General features: G+C 35.2%; 1 protein-coding gene across 2 annotated transcripts in view; it reads left to right on the forward strand.

The window, feature by feature from the left end:
* The first annotated feature begins 333 nt into the window (after window positions 1-333).
* Window positions 334-19108, forward strand: part of cd (peroxidasin homolog cardinal) — a 42069-nt gene continuing 23294 nt past the window's right edge. The window contains exons 1-7 of one of the 2 annotated variants that reach the window (XM_089651137.1): window positions 334-516; window positions 6093-6261; window positions 12702-12856; window positions 14032-14302; window positions 17144-17355; window positions 18104-18274; window positions 18561-18731. In XM_089651137.1, the coding sequence (XP_089507263.1) occupies window positions 6122-6261; window positions 12702-12856; window positions 14032-14302; window positions 17144-17355; window positions 18104-18274; window positions 18561-18731 (1120 nt within the window). In that variant the 5' untranslated portion in view covers window positions 334-516; window positions 6093-6121. The remainder of the gene's footprint in view (window positions 517-6092; window positions 6262-12701; window positions 12857-14031; window positions 14303-17143; window positions 17356-18103; window positions 18275-18560; window positions 18732-19108) is intronic. The other variant, XM_089651136.1, reaches the window with a different exon arrangement.

Here is a 19108-nt window from a genome sequence, read left to right on the forward strand (position 1 = left end):
ATCATAGAATATATTATATTAAATTTGTTATATAATCTTGAGGTCGTTTGTATAATTGTTTTTTGTAGTATAACTCAACTACGAGTTCACCCATAAAGATCTATAAATTAAGCAAAATAAATGTATTTCTTATGTCCATCTCTAGCGCGGGACCGGTTTTCCTAAAGATTTATCAGCAGAAACATCTTACTATTTAAATAATCTAATTATTAAAACTTCAACACCGCGATTATTTTATTACGTAAACTGAGAAGGATACATTTCAACCACACGGTGAAGGAAGGTCGGACAAAACCTCCAAGAGGCTTCTTGTTTAGTATCCATTTAACTATCACTATGTCAACAGCCTAGTCAGTAAAGCTTTGTGTTTGGTGTTTATAACTTTCAGTTATTAATTATTTTTTTATAATAATATTCATGTTTTGGAAAAAGATTGTGTGTTGTTCATTGAAGAGTTCAAGTGATGAATTAATGTAATGAATTGTTTTTGATAGCGGATTTTTATTGTTTAAATCGGTAAGTTATAGTCGTTTCGTTTTTGGTTACAATAATGTAATGCTTGTTCTTTTGAAGCAGATACTTTGTTATGTGACATTATAATTTTAAATAAAACAATAACTTACTAAACACTAATATTATTTGTTATACTTAATGTCGACCGGTTTTCGCAACAACCGTAGCTTCTTCAGGGCTATATGACACTCTATTCAAATGTAAAATATTCCTTCTACAAGTAACACGTGTTATCAATATATTAACTTTGCACTTAGGGTTGCAAAATATTGGGCTGAGCTCCATTGGGTGAGGTTTTGGAGTATGCAGGGGGTTGGGAAGAGAGTGGACTTTGTCAATAGGGAACAAGTATCGGACTTTTATTTAGGTTGATTTGATTGTTGATGACTTTGCTATAATTTTTTTGGCTTTGGTGCCTCCAAATAATCCAGTCTCATCCCTATTCCATTTCAATGAAGTAACCTGACCCTGTGTTTTTATTAAACAGCAGAAGCTACGATTGAAGCGAAAGCTGGTCGACATTAAGTATAAAAATAAAAGTGGTGTTTATTAAGTTATTGGTTTATTTTAAATTACAATTCAATGTGTTTTTTAACCCAACAATGATAAATAAAAAGTTGTTTAGCAATTTTTGGTTACATAATGTTAGCATTGGATTAGCACCACAGTATTTTTGGTTACATAATGTGAGCATTGGACTAGCACCACAGTATTTTTGGTTACATAATGTGAGTATTGGACTAGCACCACAGTATTTTTGGTTACATAATGTGAGCATTGGACTAACACCACAGTATTTTTGGTTACATCATGTTAACATTCTACTAGCACCACATTATTTTTGGTTACATAATGTGAGAATTGGACTAGCACCACAGTATTTTTGGTTACATAATGTGAGCATTGGATTAACACCACAGTATTTTTGTTTACATCATGTGAGCATTCGACTAGCACCACAGTATTTTCAAAGCTTTGCAGTGCACGTTAAGTTAATTAATGAATCTTTAGTATGTATCCTAAAGAGTGTATGTTTGAAAACCACAGAACATTACTATATTTTAATGTCATGATAATGGTTTTAGATACTTCAACGCCATCATAGTTCAGTAAACAGATTGTACCTTTTTGAAAATGTTTGTAATTCTACCTAATAGACAGGTAGTATTCTAATAATAATAGTATTTTATTATATCTAATAAAACGACATTATTAAACATTAGAATTTGAATTAGATAGCTCTTTTAAGAACCAGAAATATTATTCGTTAAATTCTTACTTACCTTTTATTTACTACTTACTTACTTAATTTATTATTTTTCACGATAAGGAACGGGTTCATAAATTAAAACTTTTAAATTTACTAAGGACGGGTTGTTTCGGAGAATCTGAACAATTCATCAAATTTCAACGTTCATTTTCAAGTTCTGTGAAAGATTTTTTCAAGTTCTGTTTTTATTTCAGTTTTGTCAAGCAACTAGCCTACAATGATATAAAAACAGAACTTGAATAAGTCTTTCACAGAACCCGAAAATGAACGTTGAAATTTGATGAATTGTTCAAATTCTCCGAAACAACCCGTCCTAACAGTTTCATTTTTTCCATTTCCATATGAATAAATTTAATTTATCAAGTCATCAAACATACTTATTTCAGTTGTCTGTACTGTGCGTAAGTCCTGCGTGAAATCAGGTTCACTGAACTCCAATTTGCTTTGAATTTAAGTGTCAATATCAAAATTTGAACTGACTATGACGTGAGCTAATCAGATTATTACCTGATATGATGTGAGATATTACAGCGTTTATTTTTTGGGACTGTTGTGTCAAGAATTCCAACAATCCCTTGATTTATCTACGCTAGTTACATTCTAAATATTTGTTATTATATTTCAATGTTTTCAAGAAACGCCAGATAAACTAGAAGCATCGGTTCATTTACTTTCGCCTGTGCAAATAATGTAGGCCATTGTTTTGACTTATTACTATTTTGAAGATTGTTTTCGAAGTCGAGATAACAAAATCTAAATAAACTAAAACAAACCTATTTACCGAGCGAAGTAATGTGCATATTTTAGAATTCATATTGAGACTGTAATAGATTTAAAAGGTCAAACTCGGAAAATACTCACAGTGAGGAAAAAACGCGTAGGCAGTTCAGAACTTGTTCAACTGACAAATAAATGCTAAAGATGAACAATAATTAATACGGCTCATCTGCAATTAATTACATAATTATTAAATAACATTTAACTACAGTTGTTTCTGTTTTTCACGGTATTTAGAACGGTTTTTAAAATAACACGGTCTACAAAGGGCAATGGTAATTATAACCGTTTTTTTATTAGAATCTTGTTTTCCCACCTTGTGTACACGGAGAAAAATGAGTATCGCTGATTTATTAAAATCCGGTTATGAAGAAATGCGAATACATTCCATGTTTTTAGAACACGTGATCCGACATCACGAAAACACATTCGTGTTTTATTGTAGGGTAATTAGGAAACCTATCAATTTATTCGTTAAAGGCCTGCAATCCCGTTTTTAACCAGATTACGAATAATTTGAAGTGATTCTTAATAAATTGGAGATTATTATGATGACTACGATGCAGAATACTATGCTATGGCTGATTTTTTCAAATCCTGTTAAAAACGTGATGGAAAGCCATTTCCTAATAAAATATTAGTACATTCAGAATATATGGGAACACGTGTTCATATAAATATGTATAATGATAAATGCTTTAATATTATAATTTTATCAACACGTATTCCCAAATTTCCATAACACATTCGTGTTTTACTGATAGTTTGCTAGGAAATCTGTTAATTCATTCGTTAAAAGGCTGCAGTCCCCCTTTTAAGAGGATTTAAACTTTTCTCCGTTTGTGGCAACTTTGGCTGAGGTTTTCAATAGTTTGGTACCTACCTGCCTGAAGAAAGTTTCGAAAAAAGAATTGTCATGGTGTCGACAAATTAGGTAATTCTTTATTTGAAAAATGTTACATAAAATATTATACGGCTGATTATTAAGTAGGTATTTATGTACCTACTTACATATCTTATGATTTCGGAGAAAATTTTGGTTTTTAACAATTTATATAATAAGATAAATTTAACGTTTTTGAACGCGAGGTCCACAGTTCACAAAACTACTACAATTTATATTAATTATATGGATACAATAATATTTAATTTTTTTGTATACATTGATATTATTGAATACACTCTAGGGACAAGCGAGTATGTAAATGACTCAGTTCCGAGTTTATATTCGTGTACCTGTCTACATTTTTGTATCTTCTCTTTTAGGCCGCTTACAAAGTAATAACCTTATAACAGAATGAAGTCTTAGATTGTGGTTCGTTGTATAATCATTGGTACACGCTGGAAGCTGGGTTGAGAGATAAGATAAACGCTTTCCCAACAAAACATGTTTTTTACCTGAAATTCTGTAGATTGGGTGGAGTCATTGACTCGTTATGTAATGATTCCTCTTGTATTCGGCTGACCTCGGAATTAAAATTGTAAGCAAATATCCAGAAAACCTTGATATTTTAAACTTGATTTATCAATACTATACATGAATCTATTATAATTAATGTCATGTTTTTTTCTGTAAAAGCAAAATGAAGAGAGCTTTTAAGCTCATAGTAATATTCAGAAATTACAAGAAGTTGGTTTGAAAGGGAGATATAATGTAAGTACGATTATTAGAGGGAGCGCCCTAATATGAAGAGAAAAAAAAACGGCGAAACTTGTAAAAATATTTAATTAAACACGATTCGTTTAAAATAGAGCAAAAATCTCTCTAAAAATACTTATGTTATGTATAAAGATACGTTGTGAATTTTCTCGTACTTCTAACATATTAAATAACCAAACAAAACATGTTTTTAAAATTCTCGGAGCATGCTTTTCAATTTTTTCTATCGAGGGAATTTCATATAATTACCATTTCGGCTCTAAAAATGTATGTATATTGTCTTAAAAAATAACATACATTTTTAGAAACTTAAAAAATTGAATTCTTCAAGAGAAATATATTTAAATAAAAATGTAAATGTTCGTTTATTCAAAATCTTATATCTCCGAAAGTTCTTCCATTGTTGGCTTTAAAATTTTGACACAATGTTGCATTCAAATATGCTTGTGTTGTTGTACCTATGCATATTATGTTGATGTCAGTTGTGCTAAGTAAAAACTTGTTTTTTTTTAAACAGCGCCATCTGTTAGACAAACATGATTTTAAAAAGATAGTGCCATCTGTTGGAGGTAAAAGCAAGACTATTGTTTTTTTTCTCTATCTGCACATACAGACTGATACACAGCAACGCGTGGCGGGTACAGCTAGTATGTTATAAATCGGTTGAAATTTGGAATGCGGGGGCTTAAAACAACATAACGAGTTATTATGTAACAAAAAATCCTTGCAGAAGCAATAGGTAGTTACCTCACCATCGGGTAGGAAAAATTATCATTTCATATTTATAGTAAAATATGCACATCTAATAATAATAATTTTTTTATTTATGTTAAGGGATCAGTAGGATTTATAGGCCCTGTTAGAAGTTCTACCGAGCCGAACCCTCTGATATGAAAATATCTGGAGTCGGTGAATTATTTTCCCATTTGATCTCTGGTGAGTTGACGTGTTGTTCTTGTATTGTTTTGTATTTATTTTGCTTATATAATGCACTTACATAATGTTGATTGACTAGATGATCATTTGTGGAAAAGTGAGTGGAAGGGTTAAGTTTTTCCTTTGGGTAAGATTTAACCCGGACAACTAAATCGGAAGTTTAACAAAAAAAAAATTATATAGCGCCTTTTTGTGAAAAATTACCCGCTGTACCTCTGTTGACACGGGAAAAATATTCCCTGGCACTGTACATTTTTTTGTACGATGGGTTGTTTCAAAAAATTTGAACAATTCATTCATTTTCAAGTACTGTGAAGGTTCTATTCGTGGTCTGTTATTATATCATAACTGGCCAGTTGTTTAACAAAACTGAATAATAATAACAGAACTTGAATACAACCTTCACAGAATTTGAAAATCAACTTTGTTATTTGATAATTGTTCAAATTTTGTGAAACACTCGTCCTAAGATTCTACAGCTGTTCTCAAGATGTTTTTTCTTGAAAAACAAGGAGAATCTTTGAAGATGATTATTGTAATTACCGTAACCTAACCTAACCTAATCTAACCTTACCTACTTTCAGTCTCCACAGACAAACAATTTAATCAAATTCTTCACACCATTATTATTATAAATATACTAATTTTGGTTTTTCCTCCTTCTGTAATTCTGGTTTAATGAACTCTAGAATTTTTCTTTGAATTTAATATTTTTCAAAAAATTATATAATATTTTTAACAGAAAAATAATTTGACTGCCACGGCACTGCAAGGCTGCGGGTTCAATTCCCATCGAAGGCATTCATATTTTCTCGGAAGATTTTTTCAATTTGTATGGGTGTTTCAGGCTAATAATTTGTCTTCCTTTGTGCTTTGCATAAAAACCTTGTCTTGTATACATTTGTTTATCATTTTAAAACAATTGTATAATTCTAGGTTCCAGATAGACATATATACTATCAAAGATGGATCAGCCCTCCTCATCAGAGCGGACTCCGCTAGTGGGCGGCCCTCCCGCCCCCGCCTACGTCTTCACAGCCACCTCCGCCCGCTTCCGCCGAGAGAGACTCCGGAAGATGCAGTGCTGCATCTGCTCCACATTTTTGTAAGACATTCTTTATCTCATATTGTGTAGATAAAAACCTAAAGGAAAAACTACCTATTATCAAATGTTACCTCTTATCAAATGTTACCTCTTATCAACTGTTACCTCTTATCAAATGTTACCTCTCATCAAATGTTACCTCTTATCAAATGTGACCTCTTATCAAATGTTACCTCTCATCAAATGTTACCTCTTATCAAATGTTACCTCTCATCAAATGTTACCTCTTATAAAATGTTACCTCTTATAAAATTTTACCCCTTATCAAATGTTACCTCTTATCAAATGTTACCTCCTATAAAATGTTACCTCTTATCAAATGTTCCTCTTATCAAATGTTACCTCTTTTCAAATATTACCTCTTATCAGATATTCCTGGGATACAAGCTTGTTGAAACTAATTTACAGAGAAAATCTCCAAAGATATAAAGTCCTGTTTTTCCTCGACCGTTTTGCATTTCGTCTGTTTGTAAATTTGTTTGTAGGTTCCTTTTACGTTTCAAGATGGTAACCTTTTTAATGACCAAGTAAAGATTTATTCAATATTATGGTAAGTAGGTATCTACCTGCACGAAGAAGCTTTGAAAAAGAATTGTCGTTGAGGTTGTGACGTTTCCATGGACTAATTGTGTAATTCCTTATTTGATTTTTTTTTTTAAATATTACATTAAATAATTAATAATAATAAAATTGCCCTCCCTGATCTTTTATACTTACATTTACCTCAAACTTGTGATCTTCCCGTAATATATTGGTGCACTACCATTTTATAGCGAACATGAATAAATAAAATAATGCATCTTATGATTTTAGATCAAATTTAGGGTTTTGATTTATAAAACAATAAAAGAACATTAGAATCATACTCTTTAGGACGTTAGGTCTACTATTCACAAAACTGCTAGTTAAATATTAGTAGATAAATCAATGAATATTGTGTAGACAAGAATAACTTTAATTAGTAATACGTTACTCATCGTAAATTAGTAACTTGAAGTCATTGAATAAACAACGCTGGAGAAGCAGGATGTGTCTATGTTTTAACATTCGAAGATGACAGACAACTTGAAAGCTTCATAAGTTTTTGGTACTTACCTAAATTAAATTAAATCTTCGCTTCCTTTTTATAGCAAAGTGGTAGGAAAAATAAATTGGGGCGCACACAAAAATATTATTGCATTATCAACTGAATCAAATACTTGAATCTTGTGTTTGGTCATGTCGAGAATTGGAATAATAAAAGGTTATGAATGAAATTATGTCTGAATGTGGATGAAGCTAAAAGTGTGTCACAGGAAAAGTTGGGAGACGTTCTATCCTCTCTGCCTACCCCAGCGGAAAGCCAACGATGTTGTTCGTTTTCAAACTATCGAAACATGATGATGTATCCTTTATAAGGAACATTTTTTTATATACAAATCTACAGTTTTATTGCGAGATTGATGAAAATTTTCACACATCACATTCCTTGAACAGTCGCGTCGTTGGAAAAGTGGTGGCCCCCCTCATCTACATGAGATTCGAAAAAAAACCCCCCCTATCCGGAATTACATTCCATTCTATTTATTTTGATACTTCTTGATTGAATTTTACACATTTGACGTTCAAAATTAGCAGAAAATTTCTTCCTACACTAAGTCCGGACAAAGCCAACAACAGTCAAACTTCTCGGTGTCAATTTAGAATCAGACTTTTCGTTTAAAAGTCAAATAAATAGGACTATGAGCACCGGTTTTTTTCACCTAAGACAACTCAAGTCTGTCCGAAGAAACCTTCCTACAAAAGCAACAAAACTACTTATCAACTCTTACGTATTCTCACGTCTCGATTACTGCAACGGCATTTATGCCAGCCTTCCAAAATATCAAATTGACAAACTTCAATCAGTGTTTAATGCAGCAGCGCGGCTCATAACCGGGATTTCAAAATATTCACACATTTCAGAACACCTTCGTAACCTTCACTGGCTCAAGTGCCCTGAAAGAATCCAGTACAAACTGTGCTGGATGGTATTTAAATCCATCAATGAAATGGCTCCACCATACATCTCTGAACTATGCGTCCCGGAAAACACTGGTCTGAGGCAGTCAACTCATAGATCAGCAACATCATCAGCTGTAGGCAGGCTGATAGAACCTAAGCGCAAGCCAAACACTAAGTTTGGTTATCGCGCTTTCGGAGTAGCTGGGCCGAAGGCTTGGAATAAACTCCCTCCGGAACTAAGATCTATAACAAGTCCAACAGAATTCAGGTCTAAACTAAAAACTTACCTTTTTAAGCTGTCATACCCATTAAATATACCATTCCTGAGAGAAAGTCCAGTTATATTCAATTTTCCAATTACCTATGTCCTAAATCTTGTATCTAAATTTCGCTAATAAACAATTAGATAATGTTAATTAAGTGTTAATCTTAAGTGACATACCAGGTAAGTATTGTACTGTATATTATCTCCATAAATAGTTAGTAATAACATAGATCACTGTAGAAATGTATTTTAAATTTGTACAGCGCCGTTGAGGTGATTTTGCAAGATAACGGCGCTATACAAGTCATCCAATTTTTATTATTATTATTTATTCATCTAGTTATATATAAAAAATATAATTGTGTGGTTTTCAAATTTTAAAAAAATCATCGTAATACATAGATACAGTTTCTAGTTTGGGTGATTATATTCGGAAGGTACGTTCTTTATTAGTGTGAAATTCGATATGTTATTGATTTAGCGTTACACAGAAACCAAATAAGTGTCCCATTGCTGTCGGAAATACAGCTTTACATTCAACTTGACGTTTCGGAGAGGTTGCGTATCCGGTTACATCTAAGTTAGGTAGGTAGTGTAAGTACTTACTTCCTATCCAAGTAGTGGTGGTAAACCCTACTGTATTACTAAAAAACGTGGTGAAAATTGTATTCAATTGATAAACGACCGTGTATGTGAAAACCTTACTAATTTATTATAAGGCAAGTACGGTTGTGTATATGTGTATAAACTATGTACCTATTTATTTATTTTTATATATATATTTTTTTATAATATAGTATTGATTACATTTTATGATTTTGACTGTCCAACTGGGAAGGATTCCCGTTTCAGGACAGTCAAATTTGCAGGTTTCAAGTTATCTTAGACGAATACAGGATTTAAGACTAGCTAAAATAAGGATGTTAAAACGAATATACATAAAAAGATACATAAAAAAGATACATAAAGATACATAGAGGCGTTCGTGATTTCAAATTACATTTTTTAGTATCATTTCGGAATCAGTCCTGCCTAGATCCAACAACCATTTTGTCACTCTTAGACCGAAGGATGACAATTCACACAGTTTCAGCTGAGGGGATTTTATTATATATTTTAGGACCGAGATATGAGAATATTTATTTATAAGCCGCTCTGTTGCTTGTTGGAACGGAAAGGTCATTCCTTCCCTTACTTCTGGTTTGATGTTTGTGTTCGGCTGTTTTCATTTTATTTTTATGAACATGGATTACAATTTTTTTATATAGCACTGTCGGACATCTAGTACATTAAATTCCTCAAAGAGAGCGTCACTCGAATATCTGAAAGGTTTCTTCATAATAACACATAAAATAGATTTCTGTGCCTTCAATAATGTATATGTTTTGACCTGTGCACTTCATCGGTAGAAACAACGGCAGATCATCTTTTGACCAGATACCGTATACAATAGGTACTCTAAAATAATGTCAGATTCATAACGCCGTAAGTGAAGAAGGCGTGTACAAAAATAAGTGATGCGCGGCCCTGGCGTATTGGACTGACTTACGGTTAAATTTACCTTAGCAGGCCTAAAAAAATGATATTTCTATAATCTGAGATGTTTTAAGGAAAAAGCCTCGGGAAGTTACTGATTCATCGTTTGGAAAAATAAAATATAGTGCTCACCGTCAATGTTAAAGTTGAAAAACAATTTTTTCAAATCGTTTTACGTAAAATATTGTAATGGTGAGGTACTGTTTATTAATATCAAATGTAAATAGCTTACATCCCGTATGCATCCGTTTAAAAAATATATGTTGTAGTTAAGAATTCGTTGGAATTAATTAACATTTGGGACTTGCGCAAACCACCGATAATTGGCATTACACACGATCCGATTTGCAGAAACCGATATGTTGAACGGTCAACCGAGTTATTATTTTCAATAAAAACATATGTGTTTATATTGTAAATTATGGTGAGCAATAAAGTTAATACTTTTTACAAATACGAATAATTATTATTCCGACGGCCTGACAAAGTGAAAGTCGGTTTTGCCTACACACGATCCGACTTCCAGAAACCCGACGTATTGGGTTCTGCAAGTCTGATCGGATGGAGGACCTATTAAGGTGGTGATGTCTCCTCGTTGTCTTGCTCTGCTAGGTAATAATTTCTCATCGCGGAGATGCAGGACACAAGGCGACACGCATAAAGTAACTTATCCGTGAGACTAGTATCTGGTATTCGGTTACAACGTGAAATACGACATTCTGCTGTGTCTGTTCTCACTAGAGACTCCGACCGCAGGCGCAGCAAGGTTTCAGTATCAAATTACTCGATCAAATACTATCTAACAATAACGATTATTTGGTGATCTCGCTAAAGGTATTGTGTAGGTTAATTATAAGCGTTTGATTTGAAAACCAATCGGATGGAAAGTTTCCGCTTAGATGCTTAAAGATTAAAGGGATGGGTTAGCAGCATTATTTATTATTCATTGACGCCCTATCGGTCTTTTACATAGTAAATTGACAGTAAATGTATGTAAGTGTAACATAATCAGAGATGTGCTTTATTTCACATAAATCCATTTCAAATGGAAATGCACAATGCAAAATGGGTATCTTCCATTTTGCATTTTAAATGCTTTTCTAAAAACCATTTTGCATTTTGCATTTTAAATGCTTTTCTCAATGCATTTTCCATTTTAAATACTTTTTTGCAACATTCTTCCTACTATCTCCACTCATCTTTTTTTCATAAGCCCCAAATATCAGTCGGTCCTCAACCTCGCTATGAGAGATAATTTACATTTGTCAAGTTGCTCCCTGGTAGGAGCCCTGGCAATTGAGTGATACCATTACAAAAATACTGAACATGACGCTGTAATATTAAATGTTAGATAGCAGTTTCTATGTTTTTACGTTGGCAACATTAGTCCCGCGCAAATTTTTTGTGGTTTCATAATCTGTAGTCGTGGTGTTTTTGGATTTAGGTACCATCATATAATATGTTTGTTTTACATTGATGTCCATTAGTAAATGACAAAATTGTTTTAAAATTTTATAATTATTTTAATTGTTTGACCTGAGAAACCATTTTGCATTTTCAATGCATTTTGAAAATGGGTATTTTGCATTTTGCATTTGAAATGCTTTTCTAAAAACCATTTTGCATTTTGCATTTTCAAATGGAAAAGTTTTGACCCATTTCCATTTTGCATTTCAAATGGTTTTGGGTACCCATTTTGCACATCTCTGAACATAATACACGGATAAAATAGCATAACTAAATAAAAAAAATCAAATGATAATACTAAGATTAACATAAATCTAAATAAAGTAATATTGTAAATAAATATTGTAAGTTTCAAGTATAAAGTATGTATGTACATTGTACATTCGTATATGCATCTAATTATTCATGTTTGTTTGCAAAACTAGTAAGACTGAAAACAGTAAAATAATTTACTCGTAAGGTAATTAGAAAATAAATATATGTAATATACTGATATGTATTATAAAACAAATGTTTAAAAAAAGAAGAAAAATAATGTCTGTTGGATACATAGAGAAAAAATATAGATACATAGATATAGAGAGAAAAAACTAATAAGTAATGGCAAAATACCAACGCCGTCATCAATATTGAATTTAAATAGTAAGTTAATATTATGTTAGCAATATTAAGTTAACAATATTAACCTAACCTAGCCTAAACAAGTCGCAAAAAACAATGTGGTGCCAAAATGTTGTGGATTGGAAATGTTGGGTTTACCCGTCATGGCAACATATATTTAACTGGCGGAATAAAAGTCAATTGACTGTAATTAACACAATTTATTATTATTATACATTATGTCTTCTATTTTTATTTCTTTTATTTTTTATTTAATGAAAATATTTTCAAACTTATTACATCTCGTGTTAAAGATGTACTTTATTGTGTAAAAACCTTCTGGGCGTTAAATAAAAAAAAATATATCTAATTTTTTCAACTTATTATCCGAAGATGACTGATGATAACGAAGAGACAATGAAGAACTTTGCACACTATTATACTTATTTAATGCTATCTCTTTGATACATGATGTCAGTCACACGTAACATTTAATAACCGATGAAGACTTAAGTTGTTCGGGATTATTTATGTCGTGTATAAAAATTAATAGGGTAAAGTATGACTTTTTTGTTTTTGTCAATTTCAGATTAATGTTTGCATTGGGTGTAGTCATCGCTATATCCTACTCCGCGGAGCACCCTGACCTGTTGGACGATGGAAACAGCACCACGGGGACGGGGAACCTGACTGATGGAGCTCTCTCAATGGGCACACTCCTGCTTCTGGCATGGCCCAGGCAAGGTAATTAAAAATGTGCACCATCATTTCTCTAGGTCTACTCATCGATTGGTTTTATGGCTAATGCTGGATCTTATCTATTTTATGGGCTGCCTCATAGAGTGAAAGATGTGTTCGATTGAACTTTGGATTTCTATCGCATATAAAGCCTGTTCTCACTGATGTATTAATTAATCCTCGCCAATCCTGCAGGGAATGAATGATGTGGGCATTCGTTGAGCACATGTGCACCGCAACGCATTCACACCTAATCGACTTTTTAAGGCCCCATCTATGCATCATGTGGGAGAACCTAATCCTATTGATGGCGAACCAGAGTTTACAAGGCAGTGATAACCCAGGCTGTCTCTCAGTGGAGAAATCACTTGATTTCATTAGATGGGCATTTCCCACGTCAGTCGATTCTACTCAAGTTGCCATCTATTCCCACTGGGCAACTCCTGAGGCTCTAGACTGTCCCTCCCCCCATAATAGAATAGATCAGTTGAGATCCCAGCTCAAGGGTCTTGATCTTTCTGGATTGCAATAATGGAATATTCATTTTGAAGACCTGGGTCCTTTTAAGCATGTTTTTAAGTGATTTTACCCAACAGTGTTAAGTTTCAATGTTGATCATCAGACTAACACTTTACCTATGCAAGGGTTCCATAATTATTTCCCAAACGAAACAAGTGAAATGATGCTCGTGGTAATATTTATCCAGGGACTATTTTTGAAAAAGCTTTCATCCTTGTACTGTACCTCCAAATGAATTAATGACTTTGAATTTGTTATTATGTTACAACTCACGAGACCTTTACCAAAGGGTTTTAGTTCTAGAAGGGTTGTCGCATTACTGCTGATGCCTTATAAGCTTCCGGACGATTTATTAACAGTACTAGGACATTCTGGCTAAATTAGGATTCTATGTCCAAGATAATTTCAACAAAGGCTTCTTCCAAGGTTCAAAACTAACTTACCAATGGTGATGCCCCTAGGGAGACTAGATTAATGAACTGCCTCACAGGAAATGTGGATATTCTACATATTTATCCTACAACAATCTAAAGCATTAAAGCCTTAAGCTTTTTTAAAATAAATATTCTGTTTTGTTGTCCTGCTACCGTACCGAGGTGTTAACGTATATGATGATTCACAAATACATAGTTTACAATTTCGTGCTTTTTTTTAAATGTCAGACGTGGCGATAAGCAACTGGTCCGGCAACTGGTCGGACAGCGATCCCCTGGACGTCGAACTGCAAGCGGCAGGGCTCGCGGGCGGCGCCGCCCTGTGGGCCCGCCAGCGCTTCGAGGCGGCTGCCAAGAGCCAGGCGGGCGGGGGCGGGACACTGGCACCAGGTAGTGCCGCCCACCGGGCACAGCGCGCCATGGCCGCAGCACCGCCCGCCGCGCCTCTCGCTGCAGCCGGGTTCGCGAAGGATTACGCCACGAAGTACTTCGTGAAGAAGTTAGTTCAATTCAAATAATCAAACCAAATCAATTAGACAGGTACTTCCAAATCTGCCTCTTCCTCAGTTCCTTCCCTTCCCTACTCCCTTCAGCCTCACAACATTCCCCGATTGGGGATGCCATAGTCCCACCGGCACTGGTATTTTTCTAGGGTCTTCGGGAGATTGCTGGCACGCTTCTGTCGCAGGAAGAGTGTCGTAAAACCACACCTCTAACCTCGGATGAGTGGCCGATTGACTGGGACGGTGGTTTGTCCCGGAAGTCAATATTTCATATTTCTAGTTCTTTCATCACTACTACTGCATTTCGGCGGGGTGGTACCATGTACCGAATGAGGAGCTGGCGATCTTCAGTGATCCAGATTACGTATTTTGGTTATGGTAGGTATACTAACTCTTCTGAAATGCAACTGTAACTTTGACGGCGTCCGTGGTCGAGGAGTAAGGCTCAAGACCAGCAATTTGAAGATTGCGGGATGAATTTGTGTTTTTTCACAATTTATTCATTTTAAATAATGAATATTATGCTTTCGGCACAACACAACAACAAAAACCAACTTAACCTAACCTCAGGGGGATGTTGTCCTGTGACGGCCTCCATGGTCGAGGGGTAAGGCCATGTACCGAAAGAGGAGCTGGCGATCTTCAGTGATCCAGATTACGTATTTTGGTTATGGTAGGTATACTAACTCTTCTGAAATGCAACTGTAACTTTGACGGCGTCCGTGGTCGAGGAGTAAGGCTCAAGACCAGCAATTTGAAGATTGCGGGATGAATTTGTGTTTTTTCACAATTTATTCATTTTAAATAATGAATATTATGCTTTCGGCACAACACAACAACAAAAACCAACAACCTAACCTCAGGGGGATGTTGTCCTGTGACGGCCTCCATGGTCGAGGGGTAAGGCTCTCAATGTTTCAAATCCCGGCGTGCGCAACTAAATTGTGTTCGATTAATTTATGGTTTTTCACAATTTATTTATTTAAAATAATATATAGTACATTTGCGGTACTTTCGAGAGTGGAAGATACTCTTAGTATCGCCCCGGTGTATGACCATTATTCAGAATTGAAATGTTGCTTGAAATGGCTCTAGCCGTGTTTGAAGACCAGATCTGAAGAGCCAGGTACCCCTCCACCTTCCTTATCCTCTCCCCACTACCTACAACCTCACAACATACCCCAGTTGGGGATGCTATATCTCTAGACGGTTGGGATCAGTATGAACTCTTGTGAGGTATTCACAAAAAAAGTAACACCCCTTGTGCTTCACTGAGCAGAGACACTCAGGGTCTATAATTAGTAGTTTTTACAAAAAGTAGCTTTGAGTCGTGTGACCTGTGCGGCGACAGAAAGAAAAGATACCGTTTTCTTAAAACGCTTCGGGGTAGTGGAGGGCCACCTCTAGTATTCCCACTGGCAACAAACAAGTTGGGAGCAGTTAGGACTGTTGTGCGGTAAAACAAAACAAAAAAATTCAACATCTATCACGTTTTAGAGACCTTGTCTCTACCTCCGCTAATTTGCGGGTTCTTTCAGTGTATAATCATGTTACATCACACAAATGGTTCAAAGTTCGCATGGAATCAGCTCTTCTTCCTTTGTAGTAGTCATCCTCATGATATTTATGACGTCCTGGATTTTGTGAGACCAAAGATTTTGGAGAGGGGGTTCGAGGAAAGAGTATGAAAGGTCAATATGTAGCTACTTGGCACTCAGATCTAGTGTTTCTACCTCCATTTTACCTCCATAAGAAGCCAAAGTTCTTACCACACCTCGACATCGAACTTGTAAAATATCGTTCTAATAACATGAGTTGTATAGTTATTGCCGTTTATACTTAAATACGATATTTTTTTAATTTTTTTATTATTTTAATATAGATCATATGGGTTACATTAATACATACATATTTTTCAAAATATAATATTTAGGTTCATAATTGGTCATGTATACCTTATCAGAAAAGAGGAGCTCTTGTGCCTGATAAAGGAGCCACGATTCTTACTTAGATTCATTGTTATAATAATTCAATGTTATGTGTAAACCATATATAATAATATTATTTTTTTTTACTATAAGTTTTTTTGGAAAAAAAAGTTTGATTTTATTTATTTGTTCTTGTTGGTTCGTAATACAGCGCAATTCGGAAGGGAGATTATTGTAGTTTTTTATGGCTTGGTAAATAAAATGGTTTTGCATTTGAGTTGTTTTAAAGATCTGCGTAATAAATTGATTTCCATTTCTCATCAGTTTGTAAAATTCTTGATATTCTGTGTTATTTTTTTCTTTACACATTTTTAAAATGGAAGTTTGCTTAAATATATCATCAATATTTGGTACTGGAAACAATTTAAAAAGCAATTTTGTTGGGAAAGTAGAGTTTTTTTTAAGTATTACCTTTATAATAATTTTTTGCGAGACTTTTACTGAGTTTAGATTGTTTTTATAAGATCCTCCCCAACCTATGATTCCGTAGATAAGCAGGGAGTGAACAAGAGCATAATATACATTTTTTAGTATTTTCACATTTAAAATATTTCTTAACCTAACAAATATATTTATACATTTCCTTATTCTCTTTACTAACTCCGTAATATGGCTTTTCCATTTCAGATTTTTATCGATGATCACACCAAGATATTTAATTTCAGAAGAAGAGTTGATTACAGTACAAATAGGATTAAGTAGTTTACAGTTGACATTGTCATTTACATACATTAAAAATAGTAATGGTGCCTTGAAGAATGCCAAATGTACTTGTTAGTGGTGTACTAAAAGTTTGGTTTAATTTTACAATTTGAGGTCTCTCTTAACAACAACCTTATTTTATTTCAGCAAAACATACGAGGCAAATTGGTGCATAGGTAGAGGGCCCACGATAGACGCTCCGTGGTCCTTGCCAGAATGCAAAAAACCCCAGAAGACGAGGTGTTCCAGGACCAAGTACAGGTCAATCAATGGGACCTGCAATAACCTGGAGCACACTGATGACTGGGGAGTTGCCTTTACCTCCTTCAGGAGGGTCATGCCACCAGACTATGCAGATGGTAGTGTATACAAGCCACTTTTAATAATTATTTTGGGAAATCTAACAACACTATCTTATCATCGTCACGTGCTTTGGCCCTTAATCTGCTTCATTGTTCTATGGTGGAGAAGAATTGGTGTTGAGCTTAACAAGTCAGTCAACAGCAACGGGAGTCACTTCATTAAACACAGATGTGCCTCCGGGAAACTGATGAAGGGGACCTTCTTCTTCGGTTGTTGTTGGTGCACCCCTGGTGGTTCACTACATCGGTGACTTAGCAACGGCGCCTGGGTTCTGGGGTGAGGTTTTTTCAGGTCTTGGCGGCGGATGCGCCTGCCCATTAGCTGAGTGGTAGGCCGGATCGGGAGAGAATAAAAAAACCAATGAAAATTCTCTTTTCTGCGTAAGCCATTTGATCTTCTATTTTAATGTGAATACCGCACAAGAGTCCCAACTGCTCCCAACCGTCTAGAGCTAGTGAAACTACGGCATCCCCAATTGGGTTATGTTGTGAGGCTGAATTTAGTAGAGAGGGGAACGAGATGGGAAAGATGAAGATGAGTGAGTATCTGGCTATTGTGAGATTATTCACCAACGCATGCAATGGCCAAGTCGTCCTGTACACATTGGGCCAGCGCATTGGCCCAACGCGTTAAGCCAACGTAGACTAGCCGCATTAGAATACATTCAGTATTCAACTTTGGGCAACATCGCAATACTTACATTTTATTCAAATTCCATAAATTATCAAATTGCATAATTTTCAGGAGTTTCCAGTCCCAGGGTCGGCCAGGACGGCCTGGAACTGCCGTCAGCCCGGCAGATCAGCATACAGGTGCACCGACCCGTGTACAGGGCAGACCCCGACTTCACCGTGGTGCTCGCCGTGTGGGGGCAGTTCCTGGACCACGACATCACGGCCACCGCGCTCAGTCAAGGTAACCTAACCGTCCCTCAGTCACCTAACTTAACCAATCCATGCATCCTAGGGCGCTGGGAGGAGGCATGCATCAAGCTGATATCCTTACAACGTCACGCACCGCATGACTAACTGCCTAGACCGAGTTCAACCATATGAAATAATATAAACCATAATCTTTCAAAAGCGTTAAATGGTTTCATAAACAAATTCACATAATCCGAAAGGATTCCAGTAAGAATCCGACTGGAAAGATTTAATTTCATTGTTTATTGGCGCACCAATTCACTTTGACTTTCTTCCAGGTCAGAACGGGTCTGCAATCTCGTGCTGCAGCACCTATAAGGTCCCAGGCCTAGTGTCTCACCCAGAGTGTTTTCCGGTGCCCATCGGACCAGGGGATACCAACTACGAGAAATACAACATCACCTGCATGGAGTTCGTCAGGTCTGCTCCGGCTCCAAGCTGCTTCTTAGGTCAGTTTATTGATTTTAATTTGTTTTTTAATGTTTTTCGTCGTATCAAACATCCACCACTGTAGGATAATAAAGTCAGGTGTTTGACTCAGTCAGTGTAGAGCGAGACAGATATATTATACTAGTATAAAAGCCCATGTACTAGTTTGATCTCATATCCTAGCTCGGAAGTAGTAAACACATCCGTATTATCTGTACTCGGTTATCAATAAACTAAGTATTCAATCTCGGAGTATCATTCTATTAATAATCCCAGAATCTTAATCTAATGGTGGTACAGCCTACAAACCATATTATAACAACCACTTTTAGAGCATTACTTTAGTACTAATGTCAATACCGAATTGACAAAATTTGCGAAACTGTATTTGATGATA

This window comes from Hesperophylax consimilis, chromosome 3 (assembly GCF_061612785.1).
Source record: "Hesperophylax consimilis isolate HC1 chromosome 3, BYU_Hcon_1.0, whole genome shotgun sequence".
NCBI lineage: Eukaryota > Metazoa > Arthropoda > Insecta > Trichoptera > Limnephilidae > Hesperophylax > Hesperophylax consimilis.